Below are 21,939 nucleotides of genomic sequence, written 5' to 3'. Positions count from 1 at the left end.
GGAATAATTATAAAGAAAAATGTTTCCCAAACATCAGTTTTTTTTTGCATACTGAATTTCTACTGGTATTAATTGTGTACACAACAAAATGTTTGGTATGTTTAGTTCAGTTTTGAACCTTGGAAGTAGAATCCTAGTCTGTCAAAACGATCTTAACACATGATTCATTTACTACTTTCTCTGGAGCTTTCAACTGCATCTTATTGTCTACATCAGCAGGAGTTTGCTAGGTTGTCATGAGGACTGAAGCTTCTCAGGTCACATGGCAACTGAGCAAACTCCATCCTCTGATGAAAATGGTGACATGATTGAAAGCCCAGGGAAAATATACGTTTCCACTTCATTGCTGAGAGTTATGTTAGAAGATTAAGAATATACAGCCAGCCTCCTACTAGCTTAGCTTAGCATAAAGACTGAAGACAGAGGGGAACTGCTAGCCTGGCTCTGTCAAAAGGTAACACAATCTGCCTACCAGCACCTCTAAAGCTTCCAAATTAACATAGTTATTAACAAAGTTATATGTAGTTTGTTTAGTCTAGCAAACATTGCACTGGTAACATCTGATGGGGATCCAAATAAATAAATGAATAAACAAATGTCAGCTGCAACCATTACTACATATTGCAGATGCATTACTTCACCACTACTATAGCTGTTGCTTTAGGAGCAGGTGTTCTTTACTTTATACATCTGCTCATGGACACTATGTCCCCCTTGTAAATATCTGTCAGATCATATCAGAAACTCTTCAAATACTAAACATCCCCTCTAAACAACCTGTCAGCTTGCCTTCTAAGTGATGAGCTTAATTCTGAAATGATCCATTTTGTGTGTGAAAAAACCTGACGAATGCTCAGGAGTCACCTTGAGACCCTTGTATACAGAAGTTCCTGTGATTTTGAGGATAGAATCATCATTTGCTGTTCCAAGCAGGATAAATTGTATTTTGACCGAAACCTTTGCTCAAAACACAATTTGCATTCAGCAGATTTTGACTCTACTTTAATTTCCTGTCAGCAAACTATCCTGATTCATATGGGGAAATTACACCATCAATCATGCTAGTCTGCAGTATCTTGTACATTGTTTTCAGCATGCAAATATAACACAGAATAACTCCCCCTTGACTCATCAAACATTTGAAATGTGTCTGCGGAGCTCTGCAGGCATGAAAAATGACTTATAGTAGTTAAATAGTTGCAGATAAATTTCTGCAGGTCAACCAGTTGATTAATTGACTAATTATTTCAGCTCCAATAGTGTGCAGTGACCTGTTGCTCTCTCTACTTCCTCTTGTCATCACCTTCACTCTCTGGTCCAAATATTGTTATTTAACTATCTGTGATTGCATGAGTTAGATTACTCACTCCCTCATCACACCTCTCCATCATCCTGTCTTGTTTCTACATCTCGCCTCATCAATTTTCCACCTCATTTCTACCTTGAGTTAATGACTTCTCCTCTCTAATAGACTGTCTCCCATCTGTCCTCAGATGCAGCGGCTGCAGTGGTGGGAGGTCCTGCCTCTCCTCTGTCGGTCCAGGTATCTGACGTCAACAAGGACTACGTCTTCCTTACCTGGCAGCCGCCTAGTGCTGATGGAGCCTCACCTGTGGAGGGTTATTATGTGGAAAGGTGTGGATTAGTCTGGTGAAACGAAACAGCAACTGAGACTGAAGGTTGATTCTTGACCTTGAAAACAGTACTTGACAAAACATTCTCACCACAAGGTCCAGATTAGTAGCTGCTCAGCAGCTTTTGATCATATGATACAATCTTCCCAGATAGAGATTCCTCAGTTGTCATAGAAATTTAGACGTTCAAAGTTCAGTTTTTCTGAGTATTTGAACGACTTCTCTTCCTCACTTTTCTGTCAATTAAGACTAATGATCGATCGAGATGAGGGTAAAAAATATGTCTCTATTTTATCCACTCCTCATGATTTCATATGCTCATTGAGAACACACTCTTTCAATAATGCAAGACTTTCAACCAATAACAGCATCTGTACCATCTGGAGAATGTCTGACCAGAGTTTGGGTCAGCAGAGAAATTTAAGATTAAAATGTTTTTTAAAAAAGGCAGAAGAAAAATCTAACACAGAATAATAATATTAGCAACTAATGATTAGTTTCATGATCAATTAATCTGCAGATCATTTTCATGATTGACTGAGCAATCATTTGATGTATAAAATGTCAGCTTAGAGTGAGAAATGCCACCAAACTGTCTGAAAACCCATGCTAAGGCAAAAACTGTTTTATTTTGTCTGATCAGCTGTACAAAAACTCATTATTAATATTTACTTTGCCATCACATTAGACAAAGAAAAGCAGCAAATTCTCTCAAATGAGAAGATAAACCAGAGATTGATTCGCATTTTTGTTTGATTAATCTGATTAATTTATTGATTTATTTATTTTTTTTAAATGGAGTGACTTAATTTCAGCCTTATTATAATTCATTTTATCACTTGATTAATTTTATATACTGTATATATAAAATACATTGTCAAGCCATCCAAAAATATACATTTTACTTTGATTAATTCCTCGATTTTTATTATTTTTCAATTTTTCATCTGGTCAGTTGGCTGAATAGGATAAGTATTTAATGTGTTTAGATTATTACTCTTCCTATTCCTGTTACACTAAGATCACATTAATTAATTGACTTATTTTACATTGAAATTAGACCAATTTCCTGTATTGCAAGTCAACAATAGACCTACACTAAGACTACAGCACTGAAGCTCTGTGTGCTGCTGGCGCGGAAATTGGATTGGGAGAGATAACGATGGTGGTGGTGGCGACCAGCAGTGGTGTAACATCCCTCTGGCAGAGTTCACAGGAGATGGATGGTACACATGGTAATTATCAGCCCTCAACACTATGTTAACAGCAGAGTCAAAGACTCCCACAGGAGAACAGGTGCTGCATTTATCACCAACACCAATCAATCTGGATCATCCTGTACGTGTGTGTTTGTGTGTGTGTGTGTGTGTGTGTGTGTGTGTGTGTGTGTGTGTGTGTGTGTGTGTGTGTGTGTGTGTGTATATCAGTGTGTGTTGTGATAAGTGTGTGGAAACAGCAGAAGAAAATATGTTTGCATTTCTGTAAGTGTCAATGTTCATTACTGCGTAAGTGTGTGCATTTTCATGTGTGCGTGTTTTTGTTAAATGGTATTCAATTGTGTTTTTATGTGCGTTTTTGTGCTCTTGCATATCCTCTTTATTCAGTGTAGAAGATACAGCTCTACTGAATGTTATTGGTTATTGGGTGAGGAAAGAAAAATGTAGCATACCTCCCAGTTCCCTAGCAACCCCTTATGGTTAGAAAACTGCACTCTTTTCTGTCTTTGTTTACTGCAAGTGGCAACAGTTTGTTATTGATGTTGTATAATCTGAGCTTGTAGTCTATTTTAAAAATCTGTTTTCTAGTGTGTTGGGAGGCCCATTATTTTCACATGATGGTCTCTGGTCACAATAATAGGCCTTGGTGGGGTATTTACTGACTTTGATGTGTTGTTGCGCAGGCTTAAATGTTTAACAATTGGTTTTATAATGTTGCACCCTGCAGACTGCACATAAAGTGGTTTGAACATTATGCATTTGGTTTACCTCTTCAGATGTCTTTCTTTCTTTCTTTCTTTCTTTCTTATTGCATAAATGTTGCATCTGCAGGATTGATTTATCTCCCTTTTTCTTTCACTCTCTCTCAGATATGACCTAGGTCAGGGCGAGTGGGTGCGCTGTAATATGCATATTCAGAAAATGTGCCACTACCCAGTGTTTGGGCTGAAGGAAGGCATTCTGTACCAGTTCAGAGTTCGTGCTGTTAACAAGGCTGGAGCCGGACGCCCGTCCAAGGCCACAGAGCCCGTCCTCACTGCAGACCCCCTGGAACACACCAGGACCACGGGTAACACATTATACACACTGACAGTCGAATTTTCATATAAAAGCACAGCTGGAGAAACACAAAAGCGGTTCAGTTCAGTTCGTTTGTGTGAAACCAAAACAGACCAACTACTGGATTTTGTGATAGAAGATATGTGAGAAAGCTACACCACTGTTAAATCTATATACTGATCATGAACTCTCAAGAAATCTATACATTTATGTAGTATCACCTGGTAACCAAGGTAACATGATCAATCAGAACGTGGGAAGCAAAGTTAAGCATGTGTTCAATTCTGTGTATTTCTATCAGTTCCTCATTTAAAACCAGACTGAAAGGCCTCTTTTCCCTCTCGATTCCACCTGTGATATATGAGATCCACTTGCAGTCTATATTGCTCATAATGAATAGGTTCTCTGTGTCCATGTATCGCTAATAATCCAGGATGACATTCACCCGCACTGTCCAATGAATGTGTCACCTGTCAGTCTGTATAAAATGATATTTACAGCTCTTGGTTCATTTGTGAAAAGCAAGTGTTGAAGGGGAACTCCACTGAGTAGCACTGCATACATGTAGCCTTCGTGAAAAAAGTCGTACAAAGCCTTTTGTGGCTCCAGAGGGAGTTGCGATAAGTGACATCCTTGAAGCAGCATTGGTTGGAGCTGAAGACTAGTTTGAAGTTTGCAATCGAAAGTAACACTGTGTGGGTGTGGAGTTTGAAAAAAGTGAGTTTGCCAGACCTCTGTTGCCCTCTCCTCATCTCTGCTTAAGGCTAGCAGCTTGAGGCCTTTTTGATCCTTTTTTTTTTTTAACTTCCATTGTGAGTCCAACAATGTTAGAGCAATGCTAAAATGTTGGAGACCTCTTTTAACATGACCTGTACCAGAACTAAAAGGTATAAAAAGGTAAAACCACTATACCACTGATTTATTTACATGTCATATTCAGATTCAGCCTAGACATTGAAACTATAGTGAACGGTGTCAATTTTATGTAATGTTGCTGGTATGATGTCAATTTGACTAACAACAGATCTTTTCTCTGGCTATTTTTGCTTTGGAAGCATGCACATCAGTGTGTCCGCAGTGTGACGCCTTGTGTCTAATCTAACTCTAATCCATTAACATGGCCGCCAAAATGAAAACACAGCCGCCACCCACCCGCCACACAGTCAGTGTGTTCCCAGCCTTAAGAGAGATGGATACATCGCGATTCCTCAGCCTTGCTGCTAATGAGCCCCAGTGGCAAATCATGGTAATGCAACAAAAAAAATCCCCTGCAGGCCTTTTTTTTTTTTTATCCATGGAGGTTTTATATTTGCGAAACTTTCATTTGCATGACATTTGCGAGTCTCTGAAACGCCACTATTTTTTTCAAAATAGTCTACAGGTGTTCAGTTTGTATTGAGGTCTGGTGACTGTGAAGATTAAAGCATCTTATTCACAACGTTTTCACACTCATCAAACCATTCAGTGACCCCTTGTTCAGAGGCATCTGCACTTGTTCAGTCAGATATTTTTTAATTTGCCACTCATCTCCTTCTGTAAACAGGAACAACAATTTGTTAGCAACTCATTTGTTCTGTTAATTCACCTCGTCTACCTCAGTGTTGATGTTCCACTTGCGAAGAAATTAGCTCTAACAGAGAAAACAGATGTATAGGTGTGTAGCTGTAAATCGCAGGGTTTTGCTGTCGTCACTGCGACAGCTTCTTAATTGTATCCTGGAGTGGACCGCTTGGTTACTTAGAATATTACTTTAGGCGATAGGTTTTGTTAAATACTTCAATCAGTGGAGGGATGAGAATGATCCACTGAGATGTAAAGTAGATAACTTAGAGTGTGTGTGTGTGTGTGTGTGTGTGTGTGTGTGTGTGTGTGTGTGTGTGTGTGTGTGTGTGTAAAGGGGAGGACAGATGGGCTCTGGTCAGATGCTGTGGATCATTAAACACAGATGAAGGACAGACATAAGACTGACTTGCCTCCGGCCTGCTCTCCACCCTTCCATGTCGCTCTCTCTCACCTCTTTGTGTGTCCCTGGCTTGTGGCTGTCTTACCAGTGGCTGCTCCTCTAACATTAACACTAATAGTGTTATCATGGGCTCTCATATAACTTCATTACCCTGGTATCTCTTCCTTCTTTTATCCCTCACCCCCCCCTCTCTCCTCCTTTCTCAGTGATTAAAATGGATAGAGGGAGGACCATCACCATTACAAAAGATGAACTGGAAGGTGAGAATGCTGTATTTTTATTCCAGTGTATAATTTTGTCATAAAAACGTGCCATTTGAACATCGTCGTCACCCCTGATGTCAAACAGCATCCGTGTTTTACTGGCACACAGGGTGCTGCCTCCTCGCCTGTAGGTTGCCTCAGGCTCGTGGCTTAATGCATCTTCATATTATATTTAACTATGAGCTGCAGTAATTGTATTGCTGAGGCGATGAGCATTTGTTCCATTTACAGAAGTGAAAAGAACGGACAGTCCCTGGTGGTGTCCTGGTAAATGCACATAATATGCCCGAGGTAGTGTGAATGGTTGTGAAGAGGCTTGATAACCTTGGCAATGTATCTCACAGACAGAGCGATAAAGGAACAGGGATCTGTGTTTGAGAAGGCAACCAGAAAAGAAATGTAGCACAGGAAGCGCGTTCATATGTTTAGGTTTAGGGTGAAAGAGAAAGCATACATACATTACTACTATACAAGAGGTTACATATAAGTAAAGTGACAGATGCATGTTTTTGTTGTTTTGTCTGTGTATTTCAAAGACACGTGATTTGAAATTAATCAGCATCTATGTGGTTAAAGTTAAAGGGATCAGCTGTAATCAGAGGTGTTTAGATGAGCATCAGAGGAACAATGAAGGAATTACAGCCCAGTTTATAGACAGTGTCTCATTTAAAGGAACCAACATTTATACAACAAAATAAAATAAATTTAAACAATTTCATTATTACTTATTGGCTGTGTTAGTTATTTTTGATGCATTACAGGAATAGTTCATCATCTTGTGGAATATGCTTATTCACCTTATTACTGACAGACACTCTCATGTCTGTCTGTTAATATGGAGCCAGAGCCAGACGGATGATTAGCCTAGCTTAGCACAAATACCCTGGAAACACATGGAAACGGCTACCCTGGCTCTGTCCAAAAAAAAAAAAAAATCTCTACCAGCACCTCTAAAGCTCACCAATTAACACGTTATGTCTTCTTTATTTAATCCATACAAAACCAGAAATGTGAAAATGACAAGTTATGCTTTAGTGGCGGGTTCCGTGCTGTAACTATCTATTTTATGCCAAGCTAAGCTAATCGCCTCCTGGCTGCAGCACCGTACTTAACGCACAGATATGATAGTGATATCAATCCTCTCATCTAACTCTCAGCAAGAGAGCAAATAAATGTATTTCACAAAATAAAGATATAAATCACAACTTTAGGTGGTCGAATACAAACATCCAGTAGGCTATTTTTTGTGTCAGCACACAGGAAAACATAACAACATCATGTTCCAGCGTCCTGTCTTCACTTGCCTGTCATGCCTGAAGGTCTAGCACTGAAACGTCACAAACGAATGTATCATTGCGAGTTACACAGTGTGCGGACTGAGATTTTGTTTGCTTCTTTAGATCCATTCATCCTTCTCCTACGCGCCTGTCTCATGAAAAAGATGTGCAAAGTATTCTTCTGTTCTGGCCTTGAATAACTCTCAGGTTACTTGATTCTTCATAACAATGAAAAATGCTTCTCTACTTACAGACTACACTCACACAAACACGCAGGCGTGCAGGCTTTACCAGATCAGCTCTGGAGTTCTTGTCTGATCCACGCTGCAGCTCTGCTAAACTCTTCAGGGAATACAGACAGAGAGAAAAACCTGCCGAGAGAGAGGGGCACAAAAATACTAGACTTCAGACTGAATCTGAACACTTCCATTGTCTTGGACTGACTTGGAGTGTCACTGAATGTGTGGTGCCTTTTCACCATATGTAATATGTATTAGGAATGGAAGTTAAATTAGGGCAGTAAGGTAACTCTCTCCCACTCAAATCCAGCAGACATAGCATGAAGATTCCCGATGCCAAGATTTTAAGACAAAGAGAAGCAAAAGCAAAAACTCAGCCAGGTCTTTTTGGACTCTGCGTTCATTCTCACTGACTTTGTTCTAATTTCTGTCTTCATGGTCCTCCACCTCCTCCTCTCCCTCCTCCTCTTTTCTCTGAAGGTCAGGTCAAAACTCCTTTCCCTCCCACAAATGTCCATGCCTGCGAGGTGAGCGACACCTACGTGGTACTGAGCTGGACTGAGCCTGAACCCAGAGGCAGGGAGCCGCTCACCTTCTACGTGGAGCGGGTCAGTCTTTCCTCCCACACATTTACACACACATACACAAATGTTCATATTGCAATAACTCTGAGTACCTTTGTTGACTAGAGTTATCCCAAAGCCCATCAACTCAACCCTAACCCGTTTTATCCTAAAGGACTGTTCCCAAGGTTTTAGGACGTAAGCTACAAATCACATTACTGCTGACTATTTTCCAACACACTGCAAGGAGTGCAGTGCAAGGGGAAATTAACTTGCAGAGACTTGAAACTGGTTTGGAACAGGTAATCCATCACATGTAGTCCAAATTTACATTAATGTTGAATGGTAATGGTGTTTTGAAAGCGCCTTCTTTCCTGCTGCGTTCATGGAAACTCAGACATCTGAACTCAGCATATGATGAAATAAGCAAACATTTCAGGAGGACTTTGGTGATTTGTTGTCTCAGATCCTGGTGCTTTCTTGTATAAATCTGATTACGTCATTATTTTAAAACATTCCCCTAGAAGTTTCAGTCTCTATTTGCACAAATCGTGCAGCGACATGTCTGTGAAGGTTCATCTCAGTCATCTAGGTTGTATAATGTCTGGAGAGACCTGAATCCAAATCACTAGGCTGGATTGTTTAAGTATTTTTGGGCATTGGAGTCTTTTTTTCATTTTTCATTTCACATTTACTTGAGCATCTAGGTAGCTATAGATATTGTACAAGTCCTAACCAAAAGGCCACTATCATGACCCTGGCTTGGAGTTTTGACATTAAACTCTTGTGTCTTCAGTTGCTTCTTCGGTTTGTTTTCAGGACTGAAAAAGCCTGAACAGCAAAATGTCTTAAATGAAACCTCCAGTGATTTAAATTCAAGTCTCTCCAGACATCAGACCACCTGGATCACTGAGATAAACCTCCACAGCCATTTCTTAAAACACTCCCTCCTCACAAGTGCATTACCTCACCAAGATAACTGTGACCAAAAATAGAACAGACTAATTGATTATCCCTCTCATGCAAGTTTTAGCTCTGTGCACGTTGATTTGCAGACCATATTGAAATAATGAACAGAGAACAATTGCAGCCTTGAAAGTGCGAAATTAGTCTAAGAATTTATGGTGGCTTTGGAAAATGGGCAGCAGCAATGCATGATTTTTAGTTAATGGGCTAAAACATGCAACCCTTACTTGTATTTTCTCCAAATCCAAGTCCCTAAGTATCCCCTTAAGAATAATCTATAATCAATATTTTGGGACAGAACTACTTGTAAGTGAAAGGGGTTGCTCTTGGTGATAAACCAAATTGTCACACTTGAGTTTGCAGTTCCCTTTAGCTCTGTTAAGCATTTTAACATCTTTGCTTTTACAAGCAGCAGCTTTACTGTTCCAGTTCATTCTCTCTGAGCTCTCATAGTGTGGTTTTGTAGGTGCAGTGGGCGTCTGTTTTACAGCAACAAAAAAAAAAAAAAAAACTCCAAAAATCTGCTGTACACCATCACACACATACCTACAAAGAGATATGAAAAAGTATTCACTATATTGTATACAATAAGGTAACGATAAAGCCCTCTCTCACACACAAACACACACATACACAGACATAAATATATTCAAACACAAGCCACCACTCTAATTAGTAATACATACACTTCCACTTAACACAAGGATCAATGTTCTTGCATCGTCAGTTCCTCCACTCGCTTGTTGGGTTTGTTCGGTCCGATGCTGGAACATGAGCCAAATTAACAGCAAGCTCCTGACCATGGTACTAATTAAAGAGACAGGAGGAAAAACACACATACACACACACACACACACACACACGCACACACACTTATACCACTGTGTTGTCAGTTTAACTGTGAATTTGTGGACTCATTAAAGGCACACAGACCTTGATGTTCCTCTTTCATGCCATGCACTTAGGCATTAGGGGTTAGATTTTATGGCTTGAATACTTATAAGATTTTTCTTTTTTTTTTTAGTGCACTAACTGAAGATTTAATTCTACCTGGATCTGAGATTTGAAGGTTTTGTGGTTTAAAATTTGTAAAAACTACAGTATGTTCTGGCTTTGACTTATGTAGCAATATTTCAATTATGCATTCAAAGTAATGTCTGTAAAGGAAAATACAGCTAAAATGAAAAAAAGGTGTGGTTGTTTTTTCTCCCTCAGGACTAGATACAAAGTTCAGAATGATGCTGAAATAACAAAAGTTTTCTTCCAACATACCAAAGTGAGAGGACTGCCCTATTCTTTACAACAATAAAGGGCCTCCGCTCTCCAATATCAACCCAGACACACAACAGCTTCTAGCTCCAATAATCAGAAAACTGCCACAGGAAATAGATTTTTATTGGACTTTTATAACTTACTGAGGTAATAAAACTGTCAAATCTGTCAAAGGCATCTGAAATTACTAAAGTCTGCTGCTTCACTTCCGCTTATATAATGAAGGGAACATTCAAATATCCCTTTCGCCCTTGAGCAAGCACTTTATAATCACTGATCTCTTTGACATGCCCCGCTCTATTGTTAGGTTTTCCTCCTCAAACAGGGAGCTCCAGCAGAAATAATGGTAATACATAGCGGAGGAAAAATAAATTTAGAATATAAAATAGAGAAGATTAGTTTTACTGTATATGTATATCATTGGTTGAAAGTAACTAATTGACAAAGATGAAGAAAAGGTGTAAAGATGAGTCACTGGTTGTCCACAATTTACCTGCGTCTCCATTTTTTGACTATATCCTGGCATATCTGTCTTCTGTCTCTCTCTGCTTGTGTTTCTGTCTCTCTGAGTCTGGGGATCTATTGATATTTCTGCCTTCGAGTCTCTCTACCTATCTCCCCAAACTGCTAATCTTCATTCCTCTATGTCTGCTCTTGTCAGGACGTTAAGTGGTTTGCTCCAAAACTTGACAATCGCCAGTTAAGTACAGAGTAAGGGATGGTACAAAATTAGAATGAATTATGGGACTTTTTAAAGCATATTTGGAAGTCTTGGCAGTCCCTCACTCTTGCGCAGATTGAATCCTCTAGCATATTTGAAGGATACTGAGTAATGAACATGTCCTTGAGGTTGATAGTGCTTTTGAAATCATATTTGTGTTTTTCCAATCCTGTGCTTGGATCAGTCCCTGGCAGGGAAGAGCAGCTGGGAGCTGGCCAGTCTGGACATGGTGGTGAACTCTCCGAGGTTCCCGGTGTTTGACCTGGTCAAGGGCAAGCAGTACTGCTTCAGAGTGCGCTCCATCAACAAGTACGGTGTCAGTGACCCCTCCGAGCCGAGCGAGCCAATCTCCTTGGGAAAGCCACAAGGTGAGACAGACTGTGCTATGTCATGTACCCCTGCCCATTTATTACTTGGCCTATTGTAAAGGTCAGTTTGATTTCGAAGAGCTACATCCTAGTTCAGCATTTCCCTCCGGCGCTGTGCCTACTGTATAGTTGTTTGTTGATCAGCTGTCTCTCAGAAGGATTATAATTTGGACACTTAGACCTCAAATTGTTTTTAAGTGATATGAATATCCCTGTAGTATGTTTTATTTTTCAGAGCTCGTCGGTTAGGCAACTAACTTTAATTTTGATTTACAAAACAATCTGCTGAATATATTTTTAGGCTAATCAATGATGGTTTGGTCTCTATAATGAGACCCAAGATGACATCTCTACAGTGATTGTTTTGTCAAACCAACAGTCACGTAACCCTGACCCCAAAACAAAGAAGAGCAGCAAACCATCAAAAATGAGATGCTCATACTTTAATTGTAAACAACAGAAACAATCAATTATCAAAATATTTGCCAATTAATTTTCTGTAAACTGACTTTCGAATTATTTTAGCTCTCCTGTCAGTTATTTAAGGCTTTTTTATAAAGACCCTTAACCCTGTTTACTCTTGTAAACAGGCAGACAGACAGTTACGTTTACATTCAGTCTTTCTCACCAAAACACATTGTGTACCCTTGAGGTCTAACAAACATGTCGAATACAAACTTCTTCATAAAACATTTTCAGCACTGACTTCTGTAATCCTTAGCACATTACTGTGACGGCTGAACATAGAGACCGGACTCAAAAGCAGAACTCGACACTCAGCGGGTAAAGAAACTAAATACACAGGGGCAAGGGAGACAATGACACACAGGTGCAACACATTAGGGCTGGGTCAAGTAATCACAGGAGGGAAGCACAGGAGGGCAGGAAGTGCAGGGACCTGGAATGAGACAGGAGGTGAGTCTCAAAATAAAACGGGAAAACACGATGAGACATGAGGGAAGAAGACAAAAGGGACTTGACTGACAAGATGTGATAATTACTATCACCCGCCCATCAGTGTAATAACGTGAAACCATGGGTAGGAATGTGTATTACGTGACACATGCACATGCATACTGTATGTATCCTCGTGTGCGTCCAACAGTTGAATGAATTCTATATGATGGTCAATTTTTCATTTGATGATTTCAGCTTTCATAGTTTTAGCTGACGGTTTTCGTCTGATTCCCCCCAGCTGTGCCAGCTCCTGCTCACTCTGTGCTGGCCATCAGAGACAGAGACACCTCAGTGCTGCTGCAGTGGCAGGAGCCCAAAGAAAAAGATGATATTCTGGGATACTACCTGTACTACAGCGAAGCTGGCAAACAAGACTGGAAGACTGTTAACAACAAGCCTATTACCAAAACCAGGTAACTGTGACAGATTCATTTGTGTTCTAATGTGTTTATTATCGTGTTTCTGGTTGGCTGCAGGAAGAATCGTTAGTACTTTGCTCAGTCTCTATAGTCTGAATAACAGGTAAAAAGTGGTTGCAATAGATTATCATTCTGCATGGAAAAGTATTTCAGATATGAACTTTCACTCTGCCTGAACTTCGTCTCTCCTCCTCAGGTTTATTGTGCACGGTCTCAAGACTAGAAGGGAATATGTGTTTCGGGTGAAGTCTGTGAGCCGAGCAGGAAACAGCAGCTATTCAGAGGAGTCAGTCCCCATCCTCGTCAAAGCAGCCATTTGTAAGTGCAGCTGCCAGCTAATACAGAAAGTAGTGGACATAAAATTTAATTTTCTTTCAGGACACAACCCAAGTATCTGAAACTATTTAATCATTTGATGCTCTTACAAACTGAGCAACACACAGCTCCTCTTGCAGAGGTAAAATTTTAAAAGAGTAATTAATTTTAAACAGTATTTCAATGTTGAGTTTTTGTGAAGATTTGTTATTCTTAGAACCTGAGCTGAGGATATTTAACCATTTTGCTCCGAATACCTTCAAATTCTGAACTATCAGTGTTAACTGAATTGTAAAGTAAACTTCTCAAGCAGACGTATTCATGTTTATAGTTTTCTTTAGCCTCAGGAGCCCTCTCTCAGAAAGCATGCGTGCTCTCCAAAGTGAAAAAGGTCTAAGCATTTAACTGGCCTTACAGAAACTTGTCATTGTCTGTCCTTCATGTTTCCAGCTTTACAAGAAACAAAAAAGCATTTCTTGGGGAAAATAAAGTTTTACTGAAGTCGGACAAAGAAGAAAAGTGTGTGTGGGCAAGACAAGCTTCTAATGCAGTATCACAACACTTCATAGTGCTGCTGGTATCATATTCAAACTGAGACTGTGTTTCTGTCACATGTCAGTCTCCATATGTTTTGTTATACCATCACTCAGGCAATGAGTGCACATTCAACCTGTGTTGTGTTTTCCTATAATGCTCTCTCTGCAGCGTGCACTACCGTACAGGGATGACTCTTCTCGGTTGCCACTCACTGCCAGAATATTCTCATATCTATTCTGTCGCTCTGCCATTAGCTGGCAAGTCCAGTTCTTTGTGAGGAATATATTTTTTATCAAACAGAATATGAGCTGAATGATTCTTTCGTTTTCAGAATGCTTAATATATGTAAAGAGTTATGAATTGGCAACTTCAGACTTAAGTTGTAAAGAGGGTTATTAGCACCTCAAATCAAACAACAATCTAGTCTAGTGACGGGTCATTCATGGTTGAAGCTTTTAATCACAATTTCCTCTCCTCCTGTCTTTTATTTAATATTTCTGCAGATCCAACTGTAGACAATCAGCATATCTGTCCAGTAGAGAGAGTCCCTGGTGCCTCAGCTTCATCTGACTGCAAATTTCCTTTTAGTTGGTTAAACAGTGCAGATGTTTACAAAGCTCTGCTTACATTAAAAGCATACAAAACACTGGTACAGATAATCTTGACCTTTATCTTCTTCATCAAAGTGCCCCATTGATCTGTCCACATTTAGCTCATATCTTTAACCTAACCTTTTGAACAGGTTTGATTCCAGCTTTGTGGAAAATTGCCTTATTAGTATACCCTTGCACAAAGGTGGAGATATCTCTGATGTCAACAACCTACTACCTACTATCCTTCTACACAAACTACATTCTATAGGTCTAGAATGAAGCCACCCGTAGGTGCTTTCACTCCTACCTTATAGATCAGGCTATTGTCGTTTACGATACTCAGTGAAGCCCAGTTACCAGTTGCTGTTAACATTACATATAAATAACATAATTGTTCCTAATCAATATGTCAATGTTCATTTTTTTTATTGATGATATGATTTTATATGCCTTATATGCCTTTGATGCCTTCCAGCTATCACCCCGCCATTAATACTAATTCAAATGGCATTCATATAACTCTTGCTGCGTCATGCAGATACTGCATTTGGCTTTGCAGTAGGCTATCTTTCAAGATTCATATTCAACTATTGATTCAAGAATTAAAAATCAAACTAGGCTCCTTGTATAAAATGAAAGGACTTCAGTCTTTTTCCAACTGTAAAACTATTGTGAAGTCAACCTTTGTGGCCTCAGCACTGTTTAAATTGGAAAGAACAGCAAACTGCCCTCAAATTAGAGCCTTACACGTCCCTTTTTAGATTTTAAAATCTTATTATCTGATGTTTTTTGTGGTTCTTGTTACTGTACTGTTACTTTTTTCCTTGTTTCATGTTGTGTGTAGTTGTGTAGCCTCTGTTTTGTGTTCTTGTGATCATCTTTTGTTCTCAGGTCTCTCTTGGAAATAGACCTTAATCTAAATGAGACTGCTTGATTAAAAAAAATTAAATAAAAAATTCTCAGTCTATTTAGCAAGAATGTGTGCCTGCTGAGATTCTCTCCTCTCTCACGTATGATTTCTGTTGTTTCTTTTTTTTTTTTTTTAAATTCCCTCTGGTTCTTCCAGGTGTTCCCTCTGCTCCCTCTGCCATCGCCCTGCTGCTGTGCACCGGATCAGAGATGGTGCTGGGCTGGAGGGCCCCCACCTATAATGGGGGAGATCCTGTACGTGGCTACTACTTGGACCAGGTGGAAAAGGGCATGAAAACGTGGAGAGAGGTCAACATCAAGCCTGCCAAAGAGCGGCAGTGTAGGGTCAGTAAATCTCTAACATTATACAGTTATGGTGCAGTGTGATTTTTCGTTCCCATTCTGACAGCATTGCTCTGAGATTGGTCGAACGGTCAGTCCATCTCTTTGGTCCAGACTAATATCTCAACAGTTACTGGGTGGACTGCCACGAAACTGTTGACAGATATTCATGTTTCTCACAGAATTAATGATTTTGATGAGCCACCAGTTTTTCTTCTACTGCCGCCAGCAGCTTCACATTTTTTGGCTTTCAGTGAAGTATCTTGACAACTACCGGATTGATTGGCACAAAAATTGGAACGGACATTCATGTTTTTCAGATAATGCATTGTGATGACTTTGGTGATCCCCTGACTTTCCCTCTAGCACCATCACGTGCATTCAAGCCTCTCTTCAATCGGTCCAATAATTTGCTTTGGAATACTTGCAGAGCTAATGACATTCCCTTTCAACATCAACTGTACTTAGTGTTTTGTTGTCATTAGCCAATGTTAGCATGCTAACACATTAAGCTAAGATGATGAACAAGGCAAACATTAAACCCTCTAAATATCAACATGTTAACATTGTTATTTTGAGTATGTTAACATTTATCTCAGAGCACTTCTGTGCCCTAATACAGCATCATACAGATGCTAGCATGGTGTAGCCTCTTGTTCTTGTTTTTAAACGTAAATTATTCCTGAAGATGTTCCTTTCTCGTCATATGCACAGCACAGTGTAACAAGATGTTTTGTATAGTTCCCATTTTGAACTTGAAGTAATTATAATATACAATATATGGCTTTAGATATATATATATATATATGTATATACATATGTCACATGAAAAGTATCCACAAAATAACGTGTCTTCTTTATTCACTGTCATAGTATGAGAAGAAAACGTCTGATGAAAACTTAGTGAAAAGAATGAATATAAATTCCTGCAGATATTTCTAGACATCACTACCAATAAGGACTTACTTTTAATATAATTATACTAATAGAAGTAATTTTTACATTTAGCAGCTGCCTTTAAAATAGTGGCAATATTGGCTACAGCTCCCACATTGGCTGTGTCACTAGGCAACACGCTGTGTCCATGGAGACCTGGGGGGAAAGTTAAATCTTTAACCTGTTTCAGGTAGATTACAGGTGCTCCGTAATTAGACATTGTGCAAATGTGTTATGTGTGAGTGGTTGTTTTTAGCTCCAGGGAAAAACAAAGACAAAGCCAATTAGAAAGAAAATGACAATGCCACTGTAAAGCCAAAATACCAATACAACACTGTACATGTAACACTGGTAATTACCAGCAAAAGTCCTTCATTTAAAGTCCCACTCAAGAAAAGTACATATCAGTAAAGTGTACTTAAAATATAAAAAAAGGTACTTGTTCCACAGAAAAAGGCCCCTTTGAGATAAACTAAATATTATTATATATATTTATGCTATTATTTATATACAGATTTATATTCACTTTTTGGACTTTTTATCTAATTTTTGCTTTTTTATGAAATATTTTCACATCTTTAGCCTAAACCAGTTATTTTACTCATACATCTGAAACATGATCAATAACCCCAACTACATGTTGACTATTTGTTAGGGGGCACAAGCCAAAAATGTTGGAAACCATGGGTTAAATCTCTAACACTGTACTGTTTTATATGTCATATTAGTATAGAGAGTACAGTGTTTCCCTGTGACATGTAGTGGAGCAGAAGAATGAAGTACAAGTAGCTCCAAACAATCCTCAAGTACAGTACTTATATATATTCAGTATTTAGTTAAATTCCTATAAATAGGGCATGAGCATTATTGGGATTAAAGTTGATGAACCATAGGTAATGCAACAGTCAAACTTGCTCATGTTTCTGTGAGCATGACACTGAACATAAAGGTGGACCCTGCACTCTGAGCAAAGGCTGACAAAAAGAGGATGAAAAATATATGTCAGAGTGATCAAATGCAGCCTTTTCGCCATCTAGTGGATGAAAGCTGTACTTCATTTGGCTTATTTTGGCAGACAGCCTGTGCATTTCTCTGAGTGGACTGTATATTGATCTGATAAGAAGGTTGTCGTTCTACCTAAATGTGGTTAGAGAAGGATCTATAGATAATGAAATGGGTGGTAGGTGTGGGGAAATTGGTTTTTAGATAGCATTTGTTATTGCTCTGATATAAACTCCCTCTGGTTGTGTCAATTAGTTGCCAGGAGTGAGCTGAGACCAGCGGCAGAAGTTCACAACTGTCCACAGAGGCGATAAGGGCCTTAGAGTCTAAGTGGCTGTGAATAGGAAGATCATTGAACAGATCAATGAGGCTGAATCCCGTCTCTTCCCAAAGCAAAAGTGTCCCAGGGACTCAGCAAAATGCTGTGGCAGCAGCAGAGCTAATACCTTTATAAAATACTGCTTGAGTCAGGAGGAGTGTAAATGTACAAGCAGGGAACTTTTGCTCCTGTATGATGTGACAACTGATCCGTGTTTTCCTGAAAGTCAGCCAGAATACCAGTATGAACTGAGTTATTTTGATTTATGCAAATCAATTACATTTTTATTTAAGCCAGATACAGAATGCTTCATATACTGTACGTTATTAAAAATACTACAAAATATACAAAAAACAAAGAAAACCAATTCAAGTCAGTCCTTTGTTATCTACAACAAAAATAATACATCACTGAAATATGTTGTGTATTAGACTGGAGATATCCAAATCAATACAAATTAAATAGCCCATCTTCCCTTCTCTTTCAGGCTTTTGAATAAGCAAACAGGAATACATCAAAGTTGAACAACCTTTCCAATTTTTAATCATCTGTGCACCAGAATATTTCTCATTTTTGTCAAGCCATTTAATGGATAATTGACATTCTGAAATCGTCACATAGTACTATGTGGAGTTCAAAAGAAAAAGGCGACTCACTTTCTGCTTCATCCAAATCACACACCTTACAAAATCTGTTTTGCTCCTGAATACTTTTGAATTCAACATCAGTAGCCAGAGAAAGAAAAACCTGTTCAACCGTGCAACTAAAGTTCTTTGTTAGATGTGGAAAATGCTTCAGGGCAAAAACTTTTCTGTAATATGGATATGTGTCTTTAATTTAGGTATTGACAAGGTGTTTTCAAACTCCTATTATTATTATTCTGCACCTGTTTGTCTTCAGCTCTATCCCTCTATCCCTGATCCGTTTCCACAGGTTTGCAACCTGTCCAGTGGGCACTTCTACCAGTTTCGTGTGTTTGCTGCCAATGTGGCCGGTGTCGGGAAGCCGTCTGAGGCCAGCGAAGCTTTCCTGTGTGAGAAGTGGACGATGCCAGAGCCAGGTAAGGGAGAAAATGTCAGTCCACTTTTAAATCAGTTCATTCAGGAGGGATGATTTCCTGGACAATCCAAAGACATTACTGAGAAAAAAATGTCTCTGCACATCTGAATGCGTGGAAGATGCATCAGAGGGCAGCTCAACTTAAATAAAAGAAACTGCATACTGTCTTGCTTACTGCTGGTATATTTATTTGAAGATCCTTCCAGACATGTTGGCACATAAAACACTCTTTTAAATAACAATCTGTTCCTGATATGGTTTTTCCACAAAGAAAGTTCAATGTCCTGGTTAGAAAATGCCATCAATCCCTTCTGCCTCATAGAAACCAGAATCTATGAGCATACAGAATAATTTCAAACTACTGGGCACAAGATGTCATCTACTTCACTCCAAACAACAACTAAAACACCATAGCCAACTGGCTTCCAGAGAAGTTATGACACATACTGTATGTACACATCTGAAATTCAAATTTAAGGTGGGTACAGAGAAACAGTGAAGTGAAGCTCAAACAACAAAGTGAAGCAACAATAAGCGAAACATGTTTTTTAGGGGAGGTGGACTTTCAGGACTGAATCATTTTCAAACTTTCCAATTATTTCTGATCATTGAGCATCTGACTGACTCACAGCTTCTACAGAAGGCTGTGAGTTCACATAACAAAACGTTTATTGACTCTGGTTCACAAAGGGAGGCAAGATTGATACAGAGACCTTCCATCCAGGACCCATTACCATTCACTAGAATTTTATTTAATTTAAAATGACACCATTAAAGGTGCATATGGTCATTTCACAAGTAAATAGACAGGTCGATATGAAGTACCATAATAAAAACTGGCTATTTGCTTATTGTGCCATTAAAATGCAGAGTAAAGGCAGAGGTCAGCAGTCAAGTGCATAATGCGATGGCTGAAATAATAACTAGAATAATAGTCTTGAGTTAGAGGTAGTTAGTGGAATTCATTATATGTTATATGTGTATGCCTTGTCCTCTAATACTATTCAAGTGTCCTTGAACAAGGCATTGAATCCACTATCAGCTAAAGAGTCAATATGTGTGAAACTGGTCTGAAAGGTGTCAAAGAAAAACTGACTTTCACTTCAGGAATCAGAAGAGAGTCACACGGACAGTATATTATTACAAGGGTGTAGGCTTGGTTTGGGTTTCAGGAATATGAATAATTTAACCTGATTTTTAATTACAGTTACACTTCTACCAATATAGCACTAAATAAGTCACAATGAAATTTGTTATTGTGTTTTCCATGTAAATGATAGTGTATGTTCACCTCAGCTGTATTGTAAATAACAATACTTAAAATCCTGTTTATGAATTTAATCACGTAGTGTCCTTTATAGAAATAACAGGTAATGTTTTATTTGCATCTTTGTACTGTACAAATTGAACTCCGATGAACAAGTAAGGATCAACACTAATACAGACACAATCAGTTCACAGTAAAAATAAATAATTAGCATATTCAGGATCTGAAAGGAGAAATCAATTAAAAAAGCAATTAAATTATTGAGAGGCAGGTAGGTCTACAGTATAAAAAAGAGACTTGATATTATTTCGAGTGGATTCTCATTTCTCAAAATCTTTGATAAAAGGAAGTGATGTTGACTATTTATCTTGACAGTGTCAGTTATGTGATATTAATTCTTACCAGCCCCTTCAAGATGAACCATCTGTGAAGGATCTGCCATAACTTTATTCACACTGAGCATGTCCTATCATAAACTTCAACTCCTTCATGTCTGTTGACTGATGTCAATCCTAACACCACCCTATAGGCGCACTACCGCCCACGTTACCGGACTGGTGTGGAGCAGTACACCGTGATGAAGTGTGGGATACTTAGCTCTGAAAAGTGTTTCAAAGTGGTATTACAAGTACGCAGCATGTGTCGGTTAAATGTGCTGTGTGTATTTCTGATGAGGGGCGCACTTGCCAGCTACCTGGTGCCATGTGAACATGTGTGGGTATTTGGACAAACCGCAAAACCTCCGCCAACGAGTAAGGGCAGCCTGCAAGCAGCCTGAGAGTCAAAATTTCGGGCGAAAAGTACACGACATGCACTGACTGGACAGAGAGAGGACAATATTTAAAAATCAGCCTGAAACTATAAGTTTGGGGGATATCAATAAGATTTTGAAAAGTGATTGCATCATTATTACAAACACACAAGCACACGCACACAGGAGTCACACAAAGTCATTCCAGTATGCGGTGGCTCAGTAGACAGCCTGGCAGTCCTGGCCGCGCTCATATCGGCCTCTCGTGACATTAATATTGAAAATGGAGAGAGGCTCTCTCACACATGCCACTTTTAAAGCGCAGCTCATTAATCTTGGCAAATGGGCTTTCCTCTATGTCGTTAATAATTTAAAAGTGACTGAAAATCATTTAGCAAATTAACTACTATATGCCACCATGAAGTCAGTGGGGGTAGATTAAGGAATGTCACTGTACTCCTTTTGACTTTACTGCTATTTCTGGTTTGTTTTGCTACGACTTCCCACTGTGACAAAAAAAAAAAGTCCTTTTTGGTTGGTTTGGATATGATGACTGAGGACACTGTTTTTATTTAATATAAATACTGAAAAACACACACTTTTCCACTGCAGTTCCCCGGCACAAAAACATTGACGTTGATAGGTATGTCAATGACCTTTGCTCTTCTCTCTCAGGTTGTACCTACGACCTGGAGTTCAGGGAGGTGAGAAACAACTCCCTGGTGTTGCTGTGGGCAGCTCCGTTGTATGAAGGACAAAGCCCTGTCACTGGCTATTTGCTGGAAATCAGTCAGGGTGACCAATCAGACGACTGGACGGCTTTAAATGCCGAGCCCATCTCTGACACACATTACAAGGTGAGTGGAGCTGTAAAAATGTTTACAAGGCTTCAGTATAATATAACAGAAAGATAACGTTTTTTATGATTAGGATTCGTCCATAACCTCATGTGCCATACATACATACCTAAAAATGTTAATGTGCAAATAAT

At 39.1% G+C, this 21,939-nt stretch overlaps 1 protein-coding gene across 1 annotated transcript in view; it reads left to right on the top strand.

Moving 5' to 3' along the window:
- Window positions 1–6,087: 6,087 nt before the first annotated feature.
- Window positions 6,088–21,939, top strand: part of myom3 (myomesin 3) — a 29,336-nt gene continuing 13,484 nt past the window's right edge. The window contains exons 1-8 of the mRNA XM_022764236.1: window positions 6,088–6,133; window positions 8,133–8,260; window positions 11,359–11,542; window positions 12,738–12,912; window positions 13,115–13,236; window positions 15,430–15,617; window positions 18,805–18,931; window positions 21,624–21,805. Of these exons, the coding sequence (XP_022619957.1) occupies window positions 6,088–6,133; window positions 8,133–8,260; window positions 11,359–11,542; window positions 12,738–12,912; window positions 13,115–13,236; window positions 15,430–15,617; window positions 18,805–18,931; window positions 21,624–21,805 (1,152 nt within the window). The remainder of the gene's footprint in view (window positions 6,134–8,132; window positions 8,261–11,358; window positions 11,543–12,737; window positions 12,913–13,114; window positions 13,237–15,429; window positions 15,618–18,804; window positions 18,932–21,623; window positions 21,806–21,939) is intronic.

The sequence above is a fragment of the Seriola dumerili genome, unplaced genomic scaffold (genome assembly GCF_002260705.1).
Source record: "Seriola dumerili isolate Sdu_G_001 unplaced genomic scaffold, Sdu_1.0 BDQW01000533.1, whole genome shotgun sequence".
Taxonomy (NCBI): domain Eukaryota; kingdom Metazoa; phylum Chordata; class Actinopteri; order Carangiformes; family Carangidae; genus Seriola; species Seriola dumerili.
The sequence above is the reverse complement of the archived record's forward strand: the minus strand, read 5'-3'. Positions and strand labels throughout refer to the sequence as shown.